General features: G+C 40.9%; 1 protein-coding gene across 1 annotated transcript in view; it reads right to left on the bottom strand.

The window, feature by feature from the left end:
• The window catches only part of arid4b (AT-rich interaction domain 4B), a 41,282-nt gene that overhangs the window by 10,411 nt on the left and 10,320 nt on the right, over positions 1 to 20,551 (bottom strand). Inside the window, 11 exon segments of the mRNA XM_034151979.1 lie at positions 99 to 193; positions 1,876 to 1,948; positions 2,038 to 2,186; positions 3,427 to 3,503; positions 7,206 to 7,285; positions 8,570 to 8,711; positions 11,794 to 11,885; positions 12,382 to 12,461; positions 14,303 to 14,393; positions 14,698 to 14,763; positions 18,739 to 18,849. Coding sequence (XP_034007870.1) covers positions 99 to 193; positions 1,876 to 1,948; positions 2,038 to 2,186; positions 3,427 to 3,503; positions 7,206 to 7,285; positions 8,570 to 8,711; positions 11,794 to 11,885; positions 12,382 to 12,461; positions 14,303 to 14,393; positions 14,698 to 14,763; positions 18,739 to 18,849 — 1,056 coding nt within the window.

Here is a 20,551-nt window from a genome sequence, read left to right as displayed (position 1 = left end):
AGAGAAGACAGAGCCGGAGTTAGTCAGCATATCAAACGAGACAAGTGTGACCGAAGTCAGGCTACACCGCGGGGAACCGCTGTCAAAGTGGCACTCACGTTGTTGAAGCCTCCCAGTTTGTGCACCAGCCTGTAGAGCTTGAACAGGTTGAGGTTCTTGTAGCCCAGAACAGGCCGCTTGTTGATTGGAGTTCCTGAGGAGGAGAGACGCTGCGGTGAGGAGGGTAGACAGGCTGATCAAACTGAGCCTGCATTACTTTGCCTGCTCACTGTAAACCTTTTGGAAATGCTTTTTGAAAGTTTCCTGGAATAAACCTTTAGTAGTGTTCAAGGAAGTTTTGAGATGCTTTACTTTAATGAAAGTAGCGAAAAATTGCGAAATGAGAATACTTCTATAACAGATAAAGTGTCCCGCATTCAAAAATGCCCCCCTCTGAATGTTATGCTAGTATGATAGTTACTTTACTTTTCAGTTGTTTTACCAACACTTTAAAGAGGCCAGCTAACCAATCAGAGCAGACTGGGCTCTGGTTTCAGACAGAGGGTGAAAATAGATGCTGCAGCACAGGCAGTATGAGACAAATAAAGAGCTTGATGAACATTAAAGCATGGAGACATGTCACATTAGAGGCACAGAATACAACTATGAACCTGACAATGAGGATAATAGGGCTCATTTAAAGGGGACATATCATGCAAAATGCACTTTTGTACGTCTTTTATACATGAATATGTGTCCCCGGTGTTCCAGGGAACTCACCAAGTGTCAGAAAACACAACCCTCTCTATTTTCCTCCATACCCAAATCTCTAAAAACGGGGCTGCAACGGATCTGATAAAAACTGATCCAGATTTGAACACTGTCCTGACGTCAGGAAGGTGGCGCTACGGCTATTGGGCCAACTCTCCACCTATCAGGGGAATGTGGGGTTGGGCCATGGCCGGCCATTGCCGCTCGAAAGCACTGTAGTACATATGCCAGGCGTGTAAGTGGCGCTGTAGTCTGCCACAAAAGCAGCGAAGAAGACTTCCTGCCCATAGTTACCATGGTTACCCTTCTGTTTATTCTCCGCTGTGGCTCTTTTTCTCCCTCCCCGAGGCAAGTGTTTGCTCCCGCTGCTTTAATTCAATGCAATCCCTCCCCGTCGAGGCAAGCACCGTAATTCTCTCCGGTTATTCCACCAGCAGATGACAAACACCCACCTCTCCGCCTCTTCCAAGGAACGAGGGGACCGTGCGGCAGAGTTTCAGTTCAAGATGTCCGTTAAAGTTTAAATCTTCCGGACAAAATTAGAAAAGTGCCGGTCAAAGGTCTTCTTTGTTATTTATTGAGCTTTAAAACAAATGAATAACGACTCTATATAATAATATAATAAAACACGGAGGACGGAGATCTATTTTTCTCCCCCTCTTCTGACAGCCCAGCAGCTGATCAGAGCACGCTCCCCTCTCCTGCAGGGGGGCGTGGTCAGCTGCAGCTCACAGAATCAGCCCCCTGCAAAAACAGGGCTGGAGAACAGCACATAGAGCGATGAGGCATGGCTAAAATGCATGATCTGTTTGGTATTTTGAAAACAGAAACGTATAAATATACCTTATATAGGTATGGCCCTACAATATATAATTTAAATATAGCATGATAGGTGTCCTTTAAATAACAGTCCATCATATTGATTAGATGTGTTTTTGTGTAAAAGCTCAATTTGATAATTAATTAAAGCTCTCAAACAATAGATGAGTAATTGTGCAGTAGAAGTATGAAGTTAGAAGTCAGAAATTCGGTACTTCATTCTAAAGATGCACCTTGAATCTTAACAAAAAAGTTTGTTTTGAAGAAACCCTGTAGGCACGTATGGTCTGTGCGCTCTGGCCTCACCTCTGTCTTCCATGAACTTGTAGAGCTGCTGCAGAAAGTTCTCCCGCTCCTCTGGGTACGGCTCCACTTCCTCCTGCAGACATAAACAACACAGTTTGAGGGTCTTTTTATTTATTTGTTTACTTTGGAGGCTGTGGGGGATGTGCAGGGTTCTGCCTCTACCTCCTCATCTTCGCCGCTTGCATCCCCCTCCTGTCCTTCCTCTTCCTCTTCATCCTCATCCTCGCTGCTGGAACTTTCCTCCTTCACCTCTGTTTTCCAGGAGCTGGGCACGACAAACTGATGGAGGAACTCTAAGGCTGCGTCCAGAGCTGTGGAACACACACAGGGATATTACACATCTACCACAACCAATTCAAAACTGTTGATTTGGTAATACAATGCAAAAATCTATTAGTATTTATATTTCATAGTGCTGGGCAACGATAAAAAAAAAAAATGGTATCTCATTGTTATGCGCAAAATTCAATTATGAATTGCAAAAGTAGTGTATTGCGCACTTATATTTTAAAAGTACTGCTATATGAACAAAAGTGCAATAACATTTGGTTATTGCATTTAAGTGATACTTCAGACTCGAAGTACTACAATCAAACTTTGCAGTGGTTACAAATACGTTGGTTCTATCAACTCCGCCGTCTGTAAGAGTTCGGTACCTTTGTTCATGTGAGCCCTGCAGCAGTCTTAGCCCCGCCCCAAATGCTCTCATTGGTTGAGACGCGTGATGAAGCCCATCCTAACCCAAAACGGATCAACATCCCACCCCTCCTGTGACCCATGGTTTGTCTGTATGTGTAGTCAGAGCCAGTGAGCAACGGACTTTCAAAATAATAATAATAAATACAACTGTTAATGCGCGATAAAATAATTGTCGGCGTTAATTAATTTGACTGGTTAACGCGCTAATAACGCTGGTATTTAACACACTGTTATAACACAAACGTTTCCATGGTGTTTTACTGATGACACTTTTTTCCAGGCAGAATAGAAAAATTATACTGGTTTGCCAAAAATATGCTAAAAGCTGTTATTTTTAGGACCATATACAAAACTAGGTTTGTATAAAAAGACATTTTGACATCAACAAGACAAATATCAGCCGTGGTTAAAGCAGCATGACAATCTGCCAGGAGCTTTCACAGTGACGCAGAGGCTTTCAGCCACAATGTCACAGGTGTGTTTAAGGAGCATCTAACCACCTCGGTAGATGCTTGTTTTACGCACTTGTACATTTGGAAATATCACAGTTGTGAGTCAACCACCTGTGAATAGCAAGACTAGAATAATATAAACCTGTTTCCTAACTGTAATCATGAAAGAGTGAGAGCTCTGCAGCAAAAAAATCGAGGGCACTATATAAAAGCCTGGCGAGGACTTCAAATAAAAATAGACTCGACAGTGACGGGAGCTCTCAGCCGCAGTATTCCCAAAGAATAAAACAGAAATTCTCTTTCTGCAACTCACTCTGCAAATATGTGTCGACACAAACCCTCCTTCAGATGTTGAGGTATATGCTATGCACCACATCCTAAAGCTTTAGTGTTGACTCACCTGGTTTGAGCCCTGCGTCGGCTTTTGGAGGACAGTCCCCGTTCAGCTCGCGGATGTCTTTCCGCAGCACCGTGTTACTGCAAAACAAAGCAACTCTGATTAATACGTGCACAGAAGTGAAGTACAGTGAAGTGTTACTACATCATGGTTCAGCTCTTCTGTGTGACTCTTTGTAAAGCCAATCAAAGCCTATAGGACTATAAAAAACACATACAGGGAAGTTCTTTCCAATCCTGCAGCAACAAAACCGGAGCAGAAATGGCTGAATTTACAGCCTACTTTCTGCTGGGCGAAGTGTTGGAGATTTGGCAGATAGATGGATGAGTGGAGCTTGTAAACTGAAAGCAGTCAGAGGCTTTGCGAGTGTGCCAGAAAGACGATTTACTGCGGTATCTGTAGGCAGCTGAGCTGATCCAATGACCAGATTGGTAATGGTGTGAATAAAGGAGAAAAAAGCTTGATATTGCAGCCGTCAGAGCTAATGGGAAACCTTGATTTAAAAGAATAATATTTAACAATTCCACAAAAAAAAAAAAAAAAAAAAAATATATATATATACTATATTTTCTCGAGTGGTTCTGACAACTCACACCTAGAGAAGTTGTAATCTTGATCATGGTAAGGGTCGGTTTAATTTGGTTGCCTGTAACTTCTACTATCCCGTTTGTGCATTAGTCAACGTTGGGGTTTCTGTCAAATATTGCCTTTCTTTCTTTTTTTTTTTTTTAAATACACTTTTTAGATCTTACTTGTTTTTAACTTTATCTCTTAGCCGGATCCAGTATTTTAATCATTGAACTTCTAGATTATAAACTACCAGAGAAAAAAGCTGAGCAAATGTTAGCGGCAGCTCAGCTCACACCCTCATTTGTTCTCAGTGTTTAAACACTGATTTATAACTTGTAACTGCTTTATTTAAATGTTTTAAAAGGTTTTAATCAACGGCTCTGTTTATTTTGGAGACTTCTGCGAATAATTTGGCTCTAAGTAAAGAAATCTGAACACATGGATCATAAAGGACACCTATTATGCAAAATCTACTTTTTCATGTCTTTATACAGAAATATGTGTCCCCTCTGTGTAAAGAGATTCAGAAAGTTTCAGAAGGAAACAATCTCTCTCTTTTTGTCTTGATCCATTTATATAAAAACCAGATTTTGGCCACTTTGTGATGTCACAATGTTTTTTTGGGTTGTGCAACCATTAGCCAATAACCAACCAGGTATCCCCCCCCTTATCACCTGACTGTCCTCCTAGAGCACCATTGTTGTTTTATTAAACCAATCATCTCTCAGAGGGGCGTGACCAGCAGCAGCTCATTAGCATTTAAAGCTACAGAAAGAGAATCAGTACTTTTGAAACCGAGCTGAAACAGGGGTTTATGGGATGTTACAATGCATGATCTGGTTGGTATTTTGAGCCAAACACTTCAGAGTCATGTTTTGTATATATCTATGATATATTGTTGAAAAATAGTATAATAGGGGACCTTTAAGTTATGATTTGGTGAACCAACCAACTAACTAACTGGCCGCTAGCATGGCTGGAAATGAAATGTGTTGTTTAGTTTACTTTAAATCTTATATAAAAAATGTGGTTTCTTATGCCAATCAAGCTTAAACTGCTCCACATCATTACTTACTGGCTAATGTGAAGCAAGGTCATTATTGAATTGAAGAATCTGTTTTGTGTTTAACATGTAGGTTGTGCTTTACAATATCTACTATTTACAAGTAGTGTAGGGATAGTGGTGGTCTAATGGATAGTGAAGTGGGCTGAAGATCGGAAGGTTGTGAGTTCAAATCCCGCCAGGAACAACTCTAGCTTAGCTTCTTCTTGATGGCAGATAGCACAGGAAAGTTTGCAAGTTGGCCAAAACGAGAACAAATTAAAAACAGCTACTGTTACTAAGGTAATCAGATCTGACTAAATAAGAATAACCACTTCCTGAAAAAAAAAAAAAATCTCCCCTCTGGATATAACCTTACTTTCCATGAAAAATATTTTCCAGAGCCATTGTTATTTGAAAAGGCACGTTCAATGGTTATCCCTAACAATACCAAAGTCTCCAGAGGGGAGCGAACACACTGACCCCCGGTCTGAAAGGTCACATGGCTTGTGTATATGACCCCTTTTCAAACACACACAAAAAAGAACCCAGGGAAGTTAAAACAACTGGGCAATAACAGACAAAAAGAGGCTGACATAAATGATAAAATGTGAAACAACAAACAGTTTTAGTTTCATCATACTGCACAATCCCAGAAGCAGATCACATGTGGTTAACTCTGTGAGGGACACTTGGGATCAAACTGTAACACAACAAAGAGGCAGGATCAGACTGCATCACATCACAAATGAGCACCAGTACTGATATCCTCTTCTCATCTCTATTCCATCCACATAAAAGCAACAAAGATGGGAGGGAAACAAACCTGAAAATCTCATTAACAACGATATCGATTTTCCGATTTCTTAAATTATTTGTTGCCTCTATCCGCGGATACACTGTGCTGATTTCCCTGAGTGAAATCAAATCGCTACAGAACAGAAAGGGAACCTGCTACAGTGCGATTTCATTTGCAACAAAACCCATCACAGGGGTGCCGGGCTCAGAGAGAAAATACTTCACAAGTATATGACATCTAGTTCCCTCTTGATTTATCATCTCTTATCTTATCCGTCTCATCAGCCAAGCCTGGATATTTACCAGAATGCGAGCGATAGGAGGGACTTTTCACACTTCTTTTGCAGCTAATGTGTTTTCAGCTGCAGATAAAGGCTCATGCTGAGGAGGATTTCTTAAGGAATGCAGACTGAAGGCTGTTTTGTCATCAATGGAATCCAAACAGACAGAGAAGGAGACTTTGGAACGAGAGCAAACAGGAGATTAATTTATGTCGAGTGTGGGTTATGTTGCTGCCCACATACGGAGAGAGTAAAGCACCAGCTGAGCGCAGACCCCTGACAGTACTTCTTCCTCTCTTTGCCACAGACAAAACAATCTGGCGGTGTGGTTCCAAGGGGAGGCCGCAGGGAAGCTACACTACCTCAGTTAACCAGAAACTTAGCCTGAGGACAAATTAAATAACACAAGCAGGGAAGTGCTGCCAGGGAAAGCAAGCATCTTAAATCTGAGGTCATATTCTGCCTAGGCTACAAACAAATGTGTCAATTAAATACACAAAAGAGGGATAAATGTCATCTGACAAGCCCCCTCAAACAACAGAGATTTGTAATGGGTGGAAAGTTCACAGCATGTTACAATAAATAAATAAATAAAAAAGGCATGAAAAAAATGGATGTTATGTAGCTATATCTGAGAGTGCCCCTATTGATTTACTGCTCATTTATTCAATTAAAACACCTCAATAACGTTTTAATCAGTGTTATGCTAGTACTAGAACAAGGAGTCAAGCTACTTCAATAACATAAAAATGACAAGCTAGCTTACCTTGGAAATGAAGAGTATGAGGCTATGAATCAATAAATAAAAATAAGAGGATAATCACATTTTCCACTAGCTTTGTGTTAAGGTGCTCTGTTTACCGTGAATTGGAACACTCCTTTATTCTTTGGCTTACAATCCTTATCATTAAGCAATACTGAGCCCTTACTCTGTGCAGGACTAACTTTTGAGTAATTACACATAAGTTCAAAACATAATTGATGTATTTAATGACAATGAAAATGTCAAATAGTCTAGTGGCAATCATTGCTGCAGGCCAACTTCACAGATGGTGCATAATGTGGATTTCAGCACATTAGTGATGACTCACAATTTTCCATCCTTGAACGAGCGCACAAAGATGTTGTCCTTCTTCACAGTCACGTCGTCGTGGCAGTCTGGGGAGATGACCTTGTTGCATAGAAACAAGAGACAGTCAAGAGGTCAGATGAGGTGGTGATGCGTGCGTGCGTGCGTGTGTATGTAAAGTGGAGGAAGATCGGGAGAGCGGTGTTGGAGAGTCAATAACTAAAAGTACTTTCAGCTAAAGGCTACGTTGATGGATTACAAAATATGCCCTCAATGAAGCAAAGACAAACAAGTGTGTGTGATGAAGAGCGATCTGAGAGGGGTTCGGCCCACTCGCAGTGTGCGCCGCCACTGTTTACTGGAGTTGAGGAGCACAACAGTGGGAGTTGTTCCAGCGCCAGGAGGCAGCACTGTCATTATGGAGATTTGATTTCCACCAGGACTCTGCCTGCTTAGCTCGCCTCAACGCTCGCCTCCACACACACACACACACACACACACACACACACACACACACACACACACACACACACACACACACACACACACACACACACACACACACACACACACACACACACACACACACACACACACACACACACACACACACACACACACACACACACACACACACACACACACACACACACACACACACACACACACGCTCTGTGTTAACCGTTTCCTTCTGCAACACGTATGCTAAGCACTGCAAATTATGCAAAATGGAAGCCCACACATGTCTGACTTCTACTTTACCAGGCATGGAAAGAGTTAACACCGTTTGATACAGCCTCATCTGTTGCATGAGACATCCACCAGTTTACTGCTCCACCCCTCTGCCATACTGTCCCAGGGTAAATAGTGACAAGCTCCCTGTGTGATGTACTTCTCTGGGCCGTCACAAGGAGGCAGCACGGAGCTCAGTGCACGCCAAGAACAACAAACCCTGGAGGCGGGCTCTGATGACTACACATTTAAAGGGACAGCATTCCCCGCCCTCTCCCATATCTACTTGTAACGCTTAGAAAACAAACAACGCCTGTCACCATTTCATAGTGTGCAAACGGTGGCTTAGAGTTTACGGTTGGTCTGGAGTCTGAAAACATCAAACCAGTGTGTGTGCTGCACAAATCATGTTTATCCTACAAAATAAGAGTTCAACTGTTTGAAATACAGAAGGCAGCCACCTTAAAAAGACACACACATGCATATTTTCTAACATGTTATGGTGGGTGTACTGTTACGCAATGGGATAATCCTGCTGAGGTTACATAAGCAAGCGTTTAGATGAAATGGCACAATGCTGGGAGTGTAGTGGTCCCTGTTTCTGCACAGTGATGGAGCAAGAGAGCAGCGAGGGAAGGGAGACTGTGAGCTCACCAGAGCGGGATACCACGTGGTTTTCTTTTTCTCCCCGGTGGCGACTCCCTCCACACAGACCACTTTGCCGAACAGATCCTCATTCTGCCGCTTGTTGCTCTCCTCCTCTTCGCTGGAGGATGAAGACAATTCTTCTTCTTGACTGTATGACGGGAAAGGACAGTTTACTCAGCGGACTGCATTTTAGAAAGGTACAGTTTGCATGTTGGACGAGCATTAATACATTATTTATATTCATCACATCTGGTTAAGTGTTGATATTAGATTTTGAAAAGCGCTGTCCATATATCTCCGTGTATTGGTAGCATTGAAATACGACCTATTTTATATAATTTGTATATATGGAATATAATAATAATAATAATAATAATAATACATGGGATTTTTATAGTGCTTTTCCTAATGCTCAAAGGCGCTTTACATAAAATCAGAACAGAAACAATACAAAGAAAACTAAAAATATACAGAAAAATATATAGAATATACACAGGTTTAAATTAAAAATACATTGATATAAATACTTTTTTTTTTCTTTTTTTCTTTCAGTTAAAATTATAATAAAAGTCCGAAGAAATCCACTGTTAAAAAACCATTTAGAAATAGGTTAATAAACGCATGATATTTCCAACGTCTGTGAGTGTTAAATAATCATGATCATATTTTTGACACAATCAAGCAGCCTTATAAAACAATCATGCTTTCATTAAACATCAAAAAGAATCCAATGAACAATGCATATCTCAACAAAACCTTTTCTTGTCTGATCATTATGTAGCGCAGCAGAAAATAAGGCTGGCTCTACTGATAAGCTCACTCATTAGGATCGCTGTATTTCGTTCTCTGCTGACAAGACCCTGACGCTCTGATTGCAGCCGGCAGACAGACAGCATGTCTCTAGAGTGATAGGGCAAGCAGAACCAGCAGGCAAACATATCCTCTGTCCCCTTTTTATGCCTCACTAGAACTGCTCTATGTACATATACGCATACGCACACACAGTTTGGCAAGAGTGTACGGCTGTAAATCAGCCAGTCTGCTACTACTACTACAACAACAACAACAACAACTAAGCTGTGAATCAAAGTAATAAACAAAGCACTCGAGCCACTCAATGAGAGAGAGACTACAACTCATGTCGGGAAGAGTTTGCTCCACATATAATTAATATTGTAGTAGGGAATGTTTGACAGCTTTTAAGTCATTTAAAGGAGCAGTCCAACATTTTTTAAATGTGCTTATTTGCTTTATGCTGGAAGCTTAAACTGAATATTGATCTCTTATCTGTACTTAAGGGGTAACATCCGTATCTTAGAAGTGAAGCAAATCTGAAATGGACATAAACCTGCCTTTTTTCTGATAGACAGCAGAGGGCGACTTCACTGGAAGAACAATAAAGCCCAATCGTATAGAAGTCTATGATAAAAAATGACCCTACTTCTTACTTGGTTTATTAACTCGGTAACATTTTTACTAATGAGTTTATGGTCTCAATTGCTAGTTTCAATTGTTACACAATACATGATGTTAACTTTGTAAATGATGGTCCTATTTTTTTAAATATATATACGATAAAGAAGGTTGTTCTTTAGGTCGTGGCTACGTTGTGATCAACAAATTGCTAATACAGTGTTATTCAGCGTTTCGGTACTAAAAGATAATGATTTCAGATTGGTAGTTTTGTTTTAAACTAGCCAAAATTAGCATCCTAAAAATATCAGTTTACTTGAATAGCTGATATACCTTGCTAACCAAGCTAGTTGCTAACGCTAGCATTAAATATGGTCACTTCTGGTTCCAGAAAAACAAGGATAAATCTTCTCTTCCAAACCATAGCAATAGCATTCTTTTTCCAATAACATCAATCTCCCCTACATTTTCAAACCTTAAGACCCAAGGATTAGGACACTAATATTGCAAAGGAAGACATCAGATACAAGGCGCTAAATTGTAACTGGGACATTTCCAAGTCAATAATGCATCAATGTTCACAGTAATATTGACTTTTGTTGCCATTAGCAAAGGGTCGTCGGAGAATGAGACTACGTAGCAGAGTGTCCTCTTTATAACAGAGAGGAGCAACAATTATATCCAGCGCCAAACTGTTTCTATTCCCTGATGAAAACTCCTGCAGGCTCCCAGGAGTAGGCACAACAGAGCATCAAACACCTACTGGAACATTTGAGTCTAAGAAGGGGGGGAATAAAGATAATGTGAAGCAGGACCATGCTGTGCTCACTCTGCCTCTGCAGCACACACAGGAGGAGTGATTAAAGAGCTGGAAGGAGAGAGCAGGCTCTACAGGCCTCAGGCTCTGAGGGGATGGAGATGGGAGTAAACCTTTCATTCTAACTGCTGTCAGCAGTGGCGGCGCCAGGGTATGGCTGGGGCAGGCTGCAGCCATACCAAGAAATGGCTTAGCCCCACCTTAGCCCCACCATGACAAATGATGTAGTAAGCAAATTAAATTAAATAATAAGTAAAATGCTAAATGTTGAGAAAACGGCTTGCGAAAATATACGGGTCGTGTCCACAACACACAAACTGATCCTGCTGTAACAACAAGTGCACGTTACTGATGCAATATGGTTGAGACCATTCGGGCTTATGCTAGAAGATGGGTGCAAGGAATAGTCTAAGTAGTGGGGGAGTTTTATAAATAAATTCTCTGGCGTTATAATATCAGCGCGGCCGCGGTCAGATCAAAATGCCTCCGAATGCAATTTGAATAGACCTACAGCCAATCAGGGCAACGAAACGTTGGGTCTGCGTCATGCATTACTGAAGAGATCAATCGGAACCGCCATTCAGTATCCCCATTGGATCTTCAACGTGTACTATCATACGTCACGTTCACAGTGATCCCTTTTTATTTACTACAAGACAAATGTGCAGTTTTATTTCATACAGTTTCATTCTGATTGAGACAGGGAAATAATCTAAACCTCACGCGTGGCGTTTCACTGTCAAGGGGGGCGATATAGCGTGTATGTAATTACATTGCAAATACTGACTTGAGCCCCACCACTGTATGGGTTAGCCCTACCATAGATTACCAAACAAAAATACTCTGGCGCCGCCACTGGCTGTCAGTGAACATAGAACAGAGAAGCCTGTAACTGATGGTTTTAGACAGTTACAAAATAAATCCCCCCAGCAGCAGACATATGATATATAAAGTTTGAGCCCTGCAGGATGTATAGAGACAGGCGGAGGGAGATACTCACATTGGGTTCGATCGTCTGCCGCGGTTTCCCTTCTTGCCGATGACAGGTGTGCCGAAGTGCTCTGGGTTGGTGAGAGGGAGTCTGTCGAGTGTCTGCAGGGGAGAAAAACAAAAGCAAAGAGCCTTAGTGCCACCTTGTCAGCCACTAAATTGGAAGACAAACGTAAGTTGTTATCTTGTAAACATGGAATAAATTCTCTTGAGTGATTTCATCAGTAATAAATGGAAGAAATGTACCCAGCAGTTTACCTTACATTGCTGTAAAATGTATTTTCTGCAAATATACAGCTGTATTTTGTATTAGAAATGTTCCAATGTGGCATCATCAATACATTTAATTAAATTAGGATACATTTAGTTAATTTAAAAGAAGTTGAAAACTATAAAATGAGCTTTGCATCGAAAGCGAACAGATAATGCTTCTGTAGCCGCGGGAAATCCATACGGAGCTAATTTGAATGAACAAAACTGTTTCAAATGTCTAGTTGTTCACCCAGTGCTGCTGTTGAGAAAAATCACATATTTCTTTAAACTAGGAAGAACCTGTTTTCAAAAAAGAAAATTCCCTACAGGACAGAGCAATACTTGCCTCGCTCTCTGCAAAGTGACGTGCTCCTTTCAGGCAGAGAGAGGACCGCCTCAGGGTCTTCTCATCGCCATCATCAAACACTGCAGAGATTAGAGACAAACTATTAGGCTGCTGTACGTCTTCCTCCAACACACACAAACACGAAGATAAGCACAAATTAACTCCAGTCTCAGTTTCCAAATGACCACTTGATTCAGGGGCGGACTGGGACTAAAAATCAGGCCGGGACTCTCGACCGGCCCACCTTGGTACCGCTAGTAAATACCGCTAGTAAATACCGCTAGTAAATACCGCTAGTAAATACCGCTAGTAATGGGGGGGGTGCTAGTGACTTATCCGATCGGCCCACATCGTCCGACCGGCCCACTTCGGTACCGGCCCATCAGGATTCGTCCCGAACGTCCCGATGGCCAGTCCGCCACTGACTTGAGTTATGATACATCGAAACAAATATTGTGTTCTAACTAAGGCTTGGATGGATCCTGACAGGCGCTTTCAAATCACAGCTTTAAAACAGCTCCAAGGAGTAAATGGTGAAATAAAAGAGACATGGGGAAGTGTCGGAAGAACTAACAGATTTTATTTACTTATATCAAATCTCCAAAGACTAACTCTTACAATAAGCATGCATAATATATGTCATATTTAAAGGACTAAAGAAACCTTCCTTTCACTCTTAGCAGTTACATCACTCCCACGGGTAAACCCAGATATTGAAATCATTTACATGAATCATTGCTCACCCCATTGCTCGGCGACAACAATGAGGAGAAAACACTTGAGGTGACTTGTGTTTGTGATGATGAATGAAAATAATAAATGTGCCAAGACAAGAAAGGGAAACCCCAGGGGCCCTCTTTAGTGACGAGGAGTTGCTGAGAGACTGAGCAGCGGTGTATACTGTGTACTACCTGTTTTATGTCATTTATATATAAATACAATACATTTGCACTGTTGGTCGGACAAAGGATTACACTTCTGATAGAAGCATTAACATGTATTGACACATTACAGACAACATCATAAGACAGAAAGAAAATATAAATTAGTAATAAAAATGGTCTTTCGTTGCAGGCAGCATTTACCCCTGTCCCACCTGTTGACTCAGCATCGCCCATTCTAGTTTGATCAGCCTCTAAAGCTACCAAAGATTAAAGATAATTCTTCAAAAATATATTTTACCACCTCATCATCAGTACTTTTTATTTAAAGGGGCCCTATTATGCTCATTGTCAGGTCCATATTTCATGCTTTAAGGTTCAAAAAGCTCTTTATTTGTCTCATACTGCCTGTGCTGCAGCACCTCTTTTCACCCTCTGTCTGAAACCAGAGCCCAGTCTGCTCTGATTGGTTAGCTGGCTGACTCTGCTGCGATTGGTCAACCGCTTAGATATGTCCTGCCCCTAAGCCTATCACATACAATGTGTTGGTGTGTTAGTGTTAACCCCAAAATACATAATAGGGCCCCTTTAAAAAAGGTAGAATGTATCTTGCCCATTTTTTCTTGCCAAATAAGTTGCTTTCACACTGGACAATATTTAATAGATAAAAAAAAGTCCATTTCAATATGATGTATGTGCAGTTTGACCCCCAGTTTCTTAGATATTAGTTCTAGATATTTACTGGACATTTAATTTAATCACACAACCAATGGTAATGGGTTTTGATTGTAATGGAGATTTTAATATTCTTTGCATGTAAGGGACTTTTTTAGTATTCTTGCTGACCTGTGAGAAATCACTTCATTCTTAACCTTTTCTGAGGAAACGATTGAAAAAGCTCCTTGCAACATCTTCCCGTAAAATGCTTAGCCAAGGGAAAATACATTTGGAGTTTCTGTTGTACACAAACATGTTTTTGTGAAATAGCTGTAGGGAGAGTGCTTTGAGTGAGGAGGAGAAACAGTTTGTTTTTGACTTACCAACAGTATATATACTCGCATCGGTCAGCTTATTGATGGTGGCCTCCTGGTAAACACCATCCTGATTCTTCACCTCTACAACAGACCCCACCTGTGGGACAGACACACCGCTGTTACTTGGCGTCCTAATGCGCTACTAATGATACATCTAATGAAGTGGTTTTAAGTAATGAAAAAACCATACAGCCACTACAAGAATCGACTGAAATTAAATGCAAAGAGTAAGCTGTATTGACCAATTTTCTCGCAATTTTTCGAGTCGATCAATGTGTTGTTATAGTAAAAAATAAGTAAGTAAGTAATAAGAGTACATTTTAAACACTATATGTGTGTTATGACCATGTTCCAGCTGACTGTGGGGCAACATCATCCACATGCATCTTTTCCTGCCTTACCTTTAGAACTCCTTTGATGTTTTCATCATGAACCTCAGCTGTGGTCAGATCTGGTTTAAAGGTCACCTGAGGAAGAGGGGGGGGGGGGGGGGGGGAGGAAACGGGGGGGGGGGAGGAGAATCAGTAACAAGGATAAATAAACAATTCCCCAAAGGCCTGACTGGGCCATATCAATCCTCCACTTCACAGAGGCAGCATGGTCTTTTAAGCGCTGCAGGACTTTATAAAAGCGAGGATGATGGAGTGTATCACGCAGTACTTGGCAGCGAGGCAGGTTGTTTTTAAATTAGTGGGGTAACCTAGTAAAGACTTCCTGGTGCTTTTAGGCAAGCAGCATGTGTGCGAGTACTAAATACTATGGCTCATTTCTGGCATCGTTGAGTGCCTGACCCCCCGATTGGCAACTGTGCCGCATCTGTTAGAGCCAACTGCGGTGGATTTCTGTTTCGATTGTTAGGCCTACACTAACAGACCCCCCACCCCTTGCAGCCTCCACTAATAAGTGAGCCACAGCAGATCATAATCTGATCATGCTGTGGTAATCTTGCATCTGCATGGCAACCTGGCAACACTGGGAACAGAAAAGAACAGAAAAGACCACACACACACACACACACACACACACACACACACACACACACACACACACACACACACACACACACACACACACACACACACACACACACACACACACACACACACACACACACACACACACACACACACACAACACACACACACACACACACACCACACACACACACACACACCACACACACACACACACACACACACACACACACACACACACACACACACACACACACACACACACACACACACACTTTTATGAACATGTATCGATGCTGAAAGTAGATTTAGATGTTTTAGGAGTGAGATAGAGATTATTATCTAATATATGCATCCAATGAAGAATTGCATGAAGTCTGTTGATGATCAGAGGCTGTTGTTGGGGCTGCATAAACGTTTTCTTATTTTTTGTTTTGTAGGCAGACCATGCAGGCAGGCCAGCCCGATGGTCACCAAGGTTCATGTTTTAATAGCATTTTTACAAAAAAAGCCCAGGCGAGCCTAACATGTGAAAAAAGGGCTTAGACCTCAGAGAGTTCAACTTGGGCCTGCGACCATAGTTTTACTGTATTTTGTTTTGAAAATCCACAGCGGAGGTTTGTGTCGTACTACATGCGGTGTATTTTGCATTTCTCTCAGTAGCCAACGATCTGTGAGTCTGTTGGCTCGGACATAAACTCCGTAATAAATGTAGTCTACATTTCATAAGAGGTGTAAAACCTGAGCATTTTAAATCGCATTTGAACGAAATGCTTATATAATCTGTAGTTGGATTTGTATTGTTGATTTAATGTGTGAATGAGGCGATATAGAGAAGGTTAAGCTGTCATTATTAGGCTGTAATTTGTTATTTACTGTTGGAGTGGTAAGCAGGCCTTTTGTTTTTGGATATTTGTGTGGAGTTAGGTGGTCCGCGAGTGTTTCTTTATTGGTTAAGTGGTCCTTGGTCTGAAAAAGTTTGAGAAACACTGCCATATAGGAACAGAACAAAAGGGTTCCACACGCAACATTTAATAACATTTCTGCCAGTGATGGAATAAAATGACTTTTTTCACAGGGATGAGCTCTCCACAGAGGGAGGAAGACTCTAGAGAGCATCACCAACACCTGCCCGTCCTGACAACCTCTAACTGTGAGCTTGGTTACCTGCTGGGTTCAACTGAGGTCTGTACACACAAACGGTGTATGTACTTAGACTTTAGCAACAAATATTGGAATAAGATATGAAACAATATTTCTGATAAGATACAGCCTTCAGCAAATGTATGAGACTTGAATGGGATTTTACCTCGGGAGCACACAGTCCATTATATTACAAGATTATTTCTTCCAATAAGCCCTAAAATGTCACTGAGCTGCAGGATGTTTCACTGTATTAAATTCAAAGTGGTAAGTGAGCATTTTTCCAATTTGAAAAAGCAACACTTTAATGTTTCTGTTTATTTGATACATGAAATGTAAATTGACATGAAACAACTTTTAATGTGATTTATTCAAGCAAATTTGACTGCAGAGGCTATATATTTTGGTTATGTACAACAAACGGACTGTAAGTGTGACATTTTACATAAAACTTAACTCTAGTTGTGTTATTACACACACACCATCTCTGTCTTTTTTGTCCAGATATTTTCATAATAATAAAGTTTATCCTCCTGTTGGGATTTTATAAATTCTACTTCATTGGATTATTTTACTAAAAAAAATAATCAATCTGCTAACACTGGTACATTGACACTGATGTGTATCAATGTGTCTGGTCCTTGTAAAACAAGTATAATAATATATATATATAAATAAATACAACTATGATTTCAAATGGTGGGAATAATTCTTAAATGGTTTTGATTTTTTTCAAGAATAACTCTAAGAATCTCTCTTTTTTGCGTTATTCTTATTTAAAAAGCATACAGTACCATAGTGTACTTTACTTATCAAGAGGGGAGGAGAAATGTGTTTGTTATAATTCAGTTAACCAGCAGACAGTAATCTGAAGTCAAATACACAGTTTATAAATTGTTACCTCTTCTACTAGTTTAGTTGTTACAATGTTGGCAAACATTCATGTATTTCTATTCATTTTACAAGTTATTTCTTTACTTCAATCAGTTAGATTGCTAGGTAGCCAGCTTAATGGATAATGCCAGTTTATGAAATGGTAAAAGTCTAGTTTCTATCCTCATATGACATAGTAAATACAGCCTATGAGCATTGAAATGTTCTTGCAGCTCTCATTTTGTGACACAGTACTTGTTACTGTGCCATAGTGTTTGTCCTGACTGATCAAATGTGTGCTGAACATGTCACAGTAAGTGTTACTGACATGGTGTAATTGCATTTTTTACAGGTCTCCTAGCACTGATCATCATCATAAATAAGAGTTTGCACTGGGTTTTAAAACCACTGAAAAAACACCCGTGCCATATGCTGCCACCCTCCACTTTGTTCAACAAGCAGACAGAGATTAATGAACCAAAGAGCTAAAGAGGAATTCATTACAGAGGAATATTCAGATTCATAACCACTGAATAATTGCCATGTTCTCCGTTTGTGTAACAGACCTCACATTCACATTACAGCTAACCGAAAACAAACCCCACACTCGGCCAATTAGTATGCTAATTCATTTATGAGCTGAGACTGTCCTATTAGCTTTGTTTTATCCCACCATATGTAAACCAAGAAAATCAAATAGTCTACTTTGCTATTTTATTCGTCTCCCTGTCCACGAGACAAAAAAGCACATTTGATGAGTTCATCTGGTGTGTCAGAATGGCAGAGCATTGGCTGCTCTTTTTTGTCTCTAAAGGGGGAACTAGAGTGCATTAACACAGTGAAAAAGCCAGCATCCAATCTTTGTTCCTCCCACACACTATTGCAGAACGAGAGACAAGCGATCTGTCTCTATTGTATTATCCAGATGCTCCAGCCCCACTGGGAAAAGAGACACTGTACTATGTGCATTGAGCAATGCCTTCATCAGTAAGGCATAAAATCAGTGGGGAGACGGCAGACAAAACATGGAAGCAGTGGGCGAGGGGGACGACTGAGGATGTGATGGGTACCTGGTGGGCTAGACCAGACCTTGCATCTGTCACTGCTGGGGCCCTGATCAGCGTTTCAGCTGTATGAGCAGTACTAACAACATATAGCAGGTGGTAGAGCTAAAGCATGTAAGCAACACAGCTGGACTGTTGACAACATCAGAGACAAGGAGATATTTTCACTGCACAGCCTAAGAATCTCCTGATATAAGTAGCAAAGATATTTTTTGGACAACAGATTTTAAATGTGGCCTTCTCCAATCCAAAACGGCTCTGGAGCTTCAGCTGTGCGATCTTTTAGCACAAAGACAAGAAGAGCCCCTCGCCCTGCTGCCACCCACTTCACGCAACACAGACAGACAATAAATATTTAATTTTTGGATCACTTTAAAATGTGACTTACCTTTGCCTTGACTAGCCTCTTGGCAGTCTTGATCTTAGCCTCGCAGAAAGCCCCTCTGTACTTGGCACTCACATCCGTCCCTACCGTCAAGTAGGGGGGCTCCTCCAGAGTCTGAGGAATAAAACAGGAAACCAGTGAATTCAAAGCTTTATTTTTTACATGTATAGCTCACTGACACAGGTGTATTCTCACAAATAAGGCGGCATGACACACATACAAGCTTCACATAGTGTAGGCCAGCTACGCAAAACCGACCCGTCTCAGTGATTCAACCGTGGAAAACACATACCATCTGCTCTCTGGGTATTGGAAAACAAGCCACAGAGGGAGCAAACAAAAAGGCCACTTCACTACTGCTTTGATGACTACAAAGAAGAAGCTATCCGAAACACATAGCACCATCTTGTGCCATCATTGGATGTTTATCAAACCTTTTTTTCCTCCCCTCAATAACTCATTTACAGAGGGTCGGGTACACAGAGATAACAGACTTTCTATGTGTGGAATAGGCGCAAGATGTTTGTGTTCATGCAGTGTAGAGAGGAATACTGAGGGGTGTTTGACTGAGGCTACAGAAACAACACAGACGTATATGAAGACTTTTTCCCAAAATAAGACACAAAGGGGGCACACTTGGGGCCGAGAGGACACATAAAGACCAACTGAAACACCTATTGGCCAATGCTCGTCTAGCAGCACTGAACACGGACACACATCTTATTTTCTGAAAGGATGAATTAAGTCAAAATCCCTTAAGCCAAGTGAAGTGAACAAGCTCCTTAAAAATCAACCCTTCCCCAAACATGTTTTGCATATTAAATGTCCTACTACAAGTAAGATACTTGAAAGATTTAATAACACATGTTCTTTTTCCAATACCACAGTTTAAGGCAAGGCAAGGCAAGGCAAGTTTATTTATATAGCACCTTTCAACACAAGGCAATTCAAAGTGCTTTACAAAAATGGAAGACATTATGAAAATGGCATTTAAGAGATACAAATCAAATACATAGGGCCAGGAGTGGTTGTGCCAACTATATCTACAACAGCAATGTACCAATGAAAGCAGCCGTTGCTGATGTACCATGGCTAGACCAATTTTAGGCCGAAATGGTTAAAAGTCCACATTTGAAAAATTGGGTACCAACTGCAGATTGAAGGGGCCGCATTATGCCTATTTTCAGATTTATATTTGTATTGTGTGCCTCTATTGTGACATGTTTCCATGCTATAATGTTCAAAAAGGTCTTTATTTTGTGGTGGAAGTGGAAGTGTGCGGATGAGAAACTCCCTCTTGTGCGGGTGAGAAACTTTGGGAATTCAGCCTTTGGAGAACATTTACATGCACAAAAACCTGTATAACACACTACAGGAAAAGGCAAACCCCAAAAAGCATAATAGGGCCCCTTTAAGATGTTTTTATCCAAACCAAAATACTCCTATGAAGGCATTTCGTAACAGGTTATATTAACTTTATAAGTCATGAACCTTTGTATATTGTAACCACATGGCAGCGCCCGGGACTGACCAGTGAAGACTTTGCGGAAGTGCCTAAAGCTGCAGTATTCAAATGGCTTTTTAAGGCTGGGTCCAAAGGGAAGTCAAACCATGTTAAAATGCTGAACTTTACAGCAGATACAAACATAGTTACAGCCTGATAAAGAAATGGGGGTTTAGTCTCTTTAGCTAATTTCACTATTTATCAAAAAATAACATTGGGTGAATTGTTGGGTGAATTGAAACACCTGTTTACTGCAAAGTTGGGTCGGAGCCACCAACTTTGGGCTGTACAACGCCTCAAACCTATGGGTGA

Source organism: Trematomus bernacchii, unplaced genomic scaffold, assembly GCF_902827165.1.
Source record: "Trematomus bernacchii unplaced genomic scaffold, fTreBer1.1, whole genome shotgun sequence".
Classification (NCBI taxonomy): domain Eukaryota; kingdom Metazoa; phylum Chordata; class Actinopteri; order Perciformes; family Nototheniidae; genus Trematomus; species Trematomus bernacchii.
Note: the sequence above shows the minus strand (reverse complement) of the source record. Positions and strands in the feature narration are given on the sequence as shown.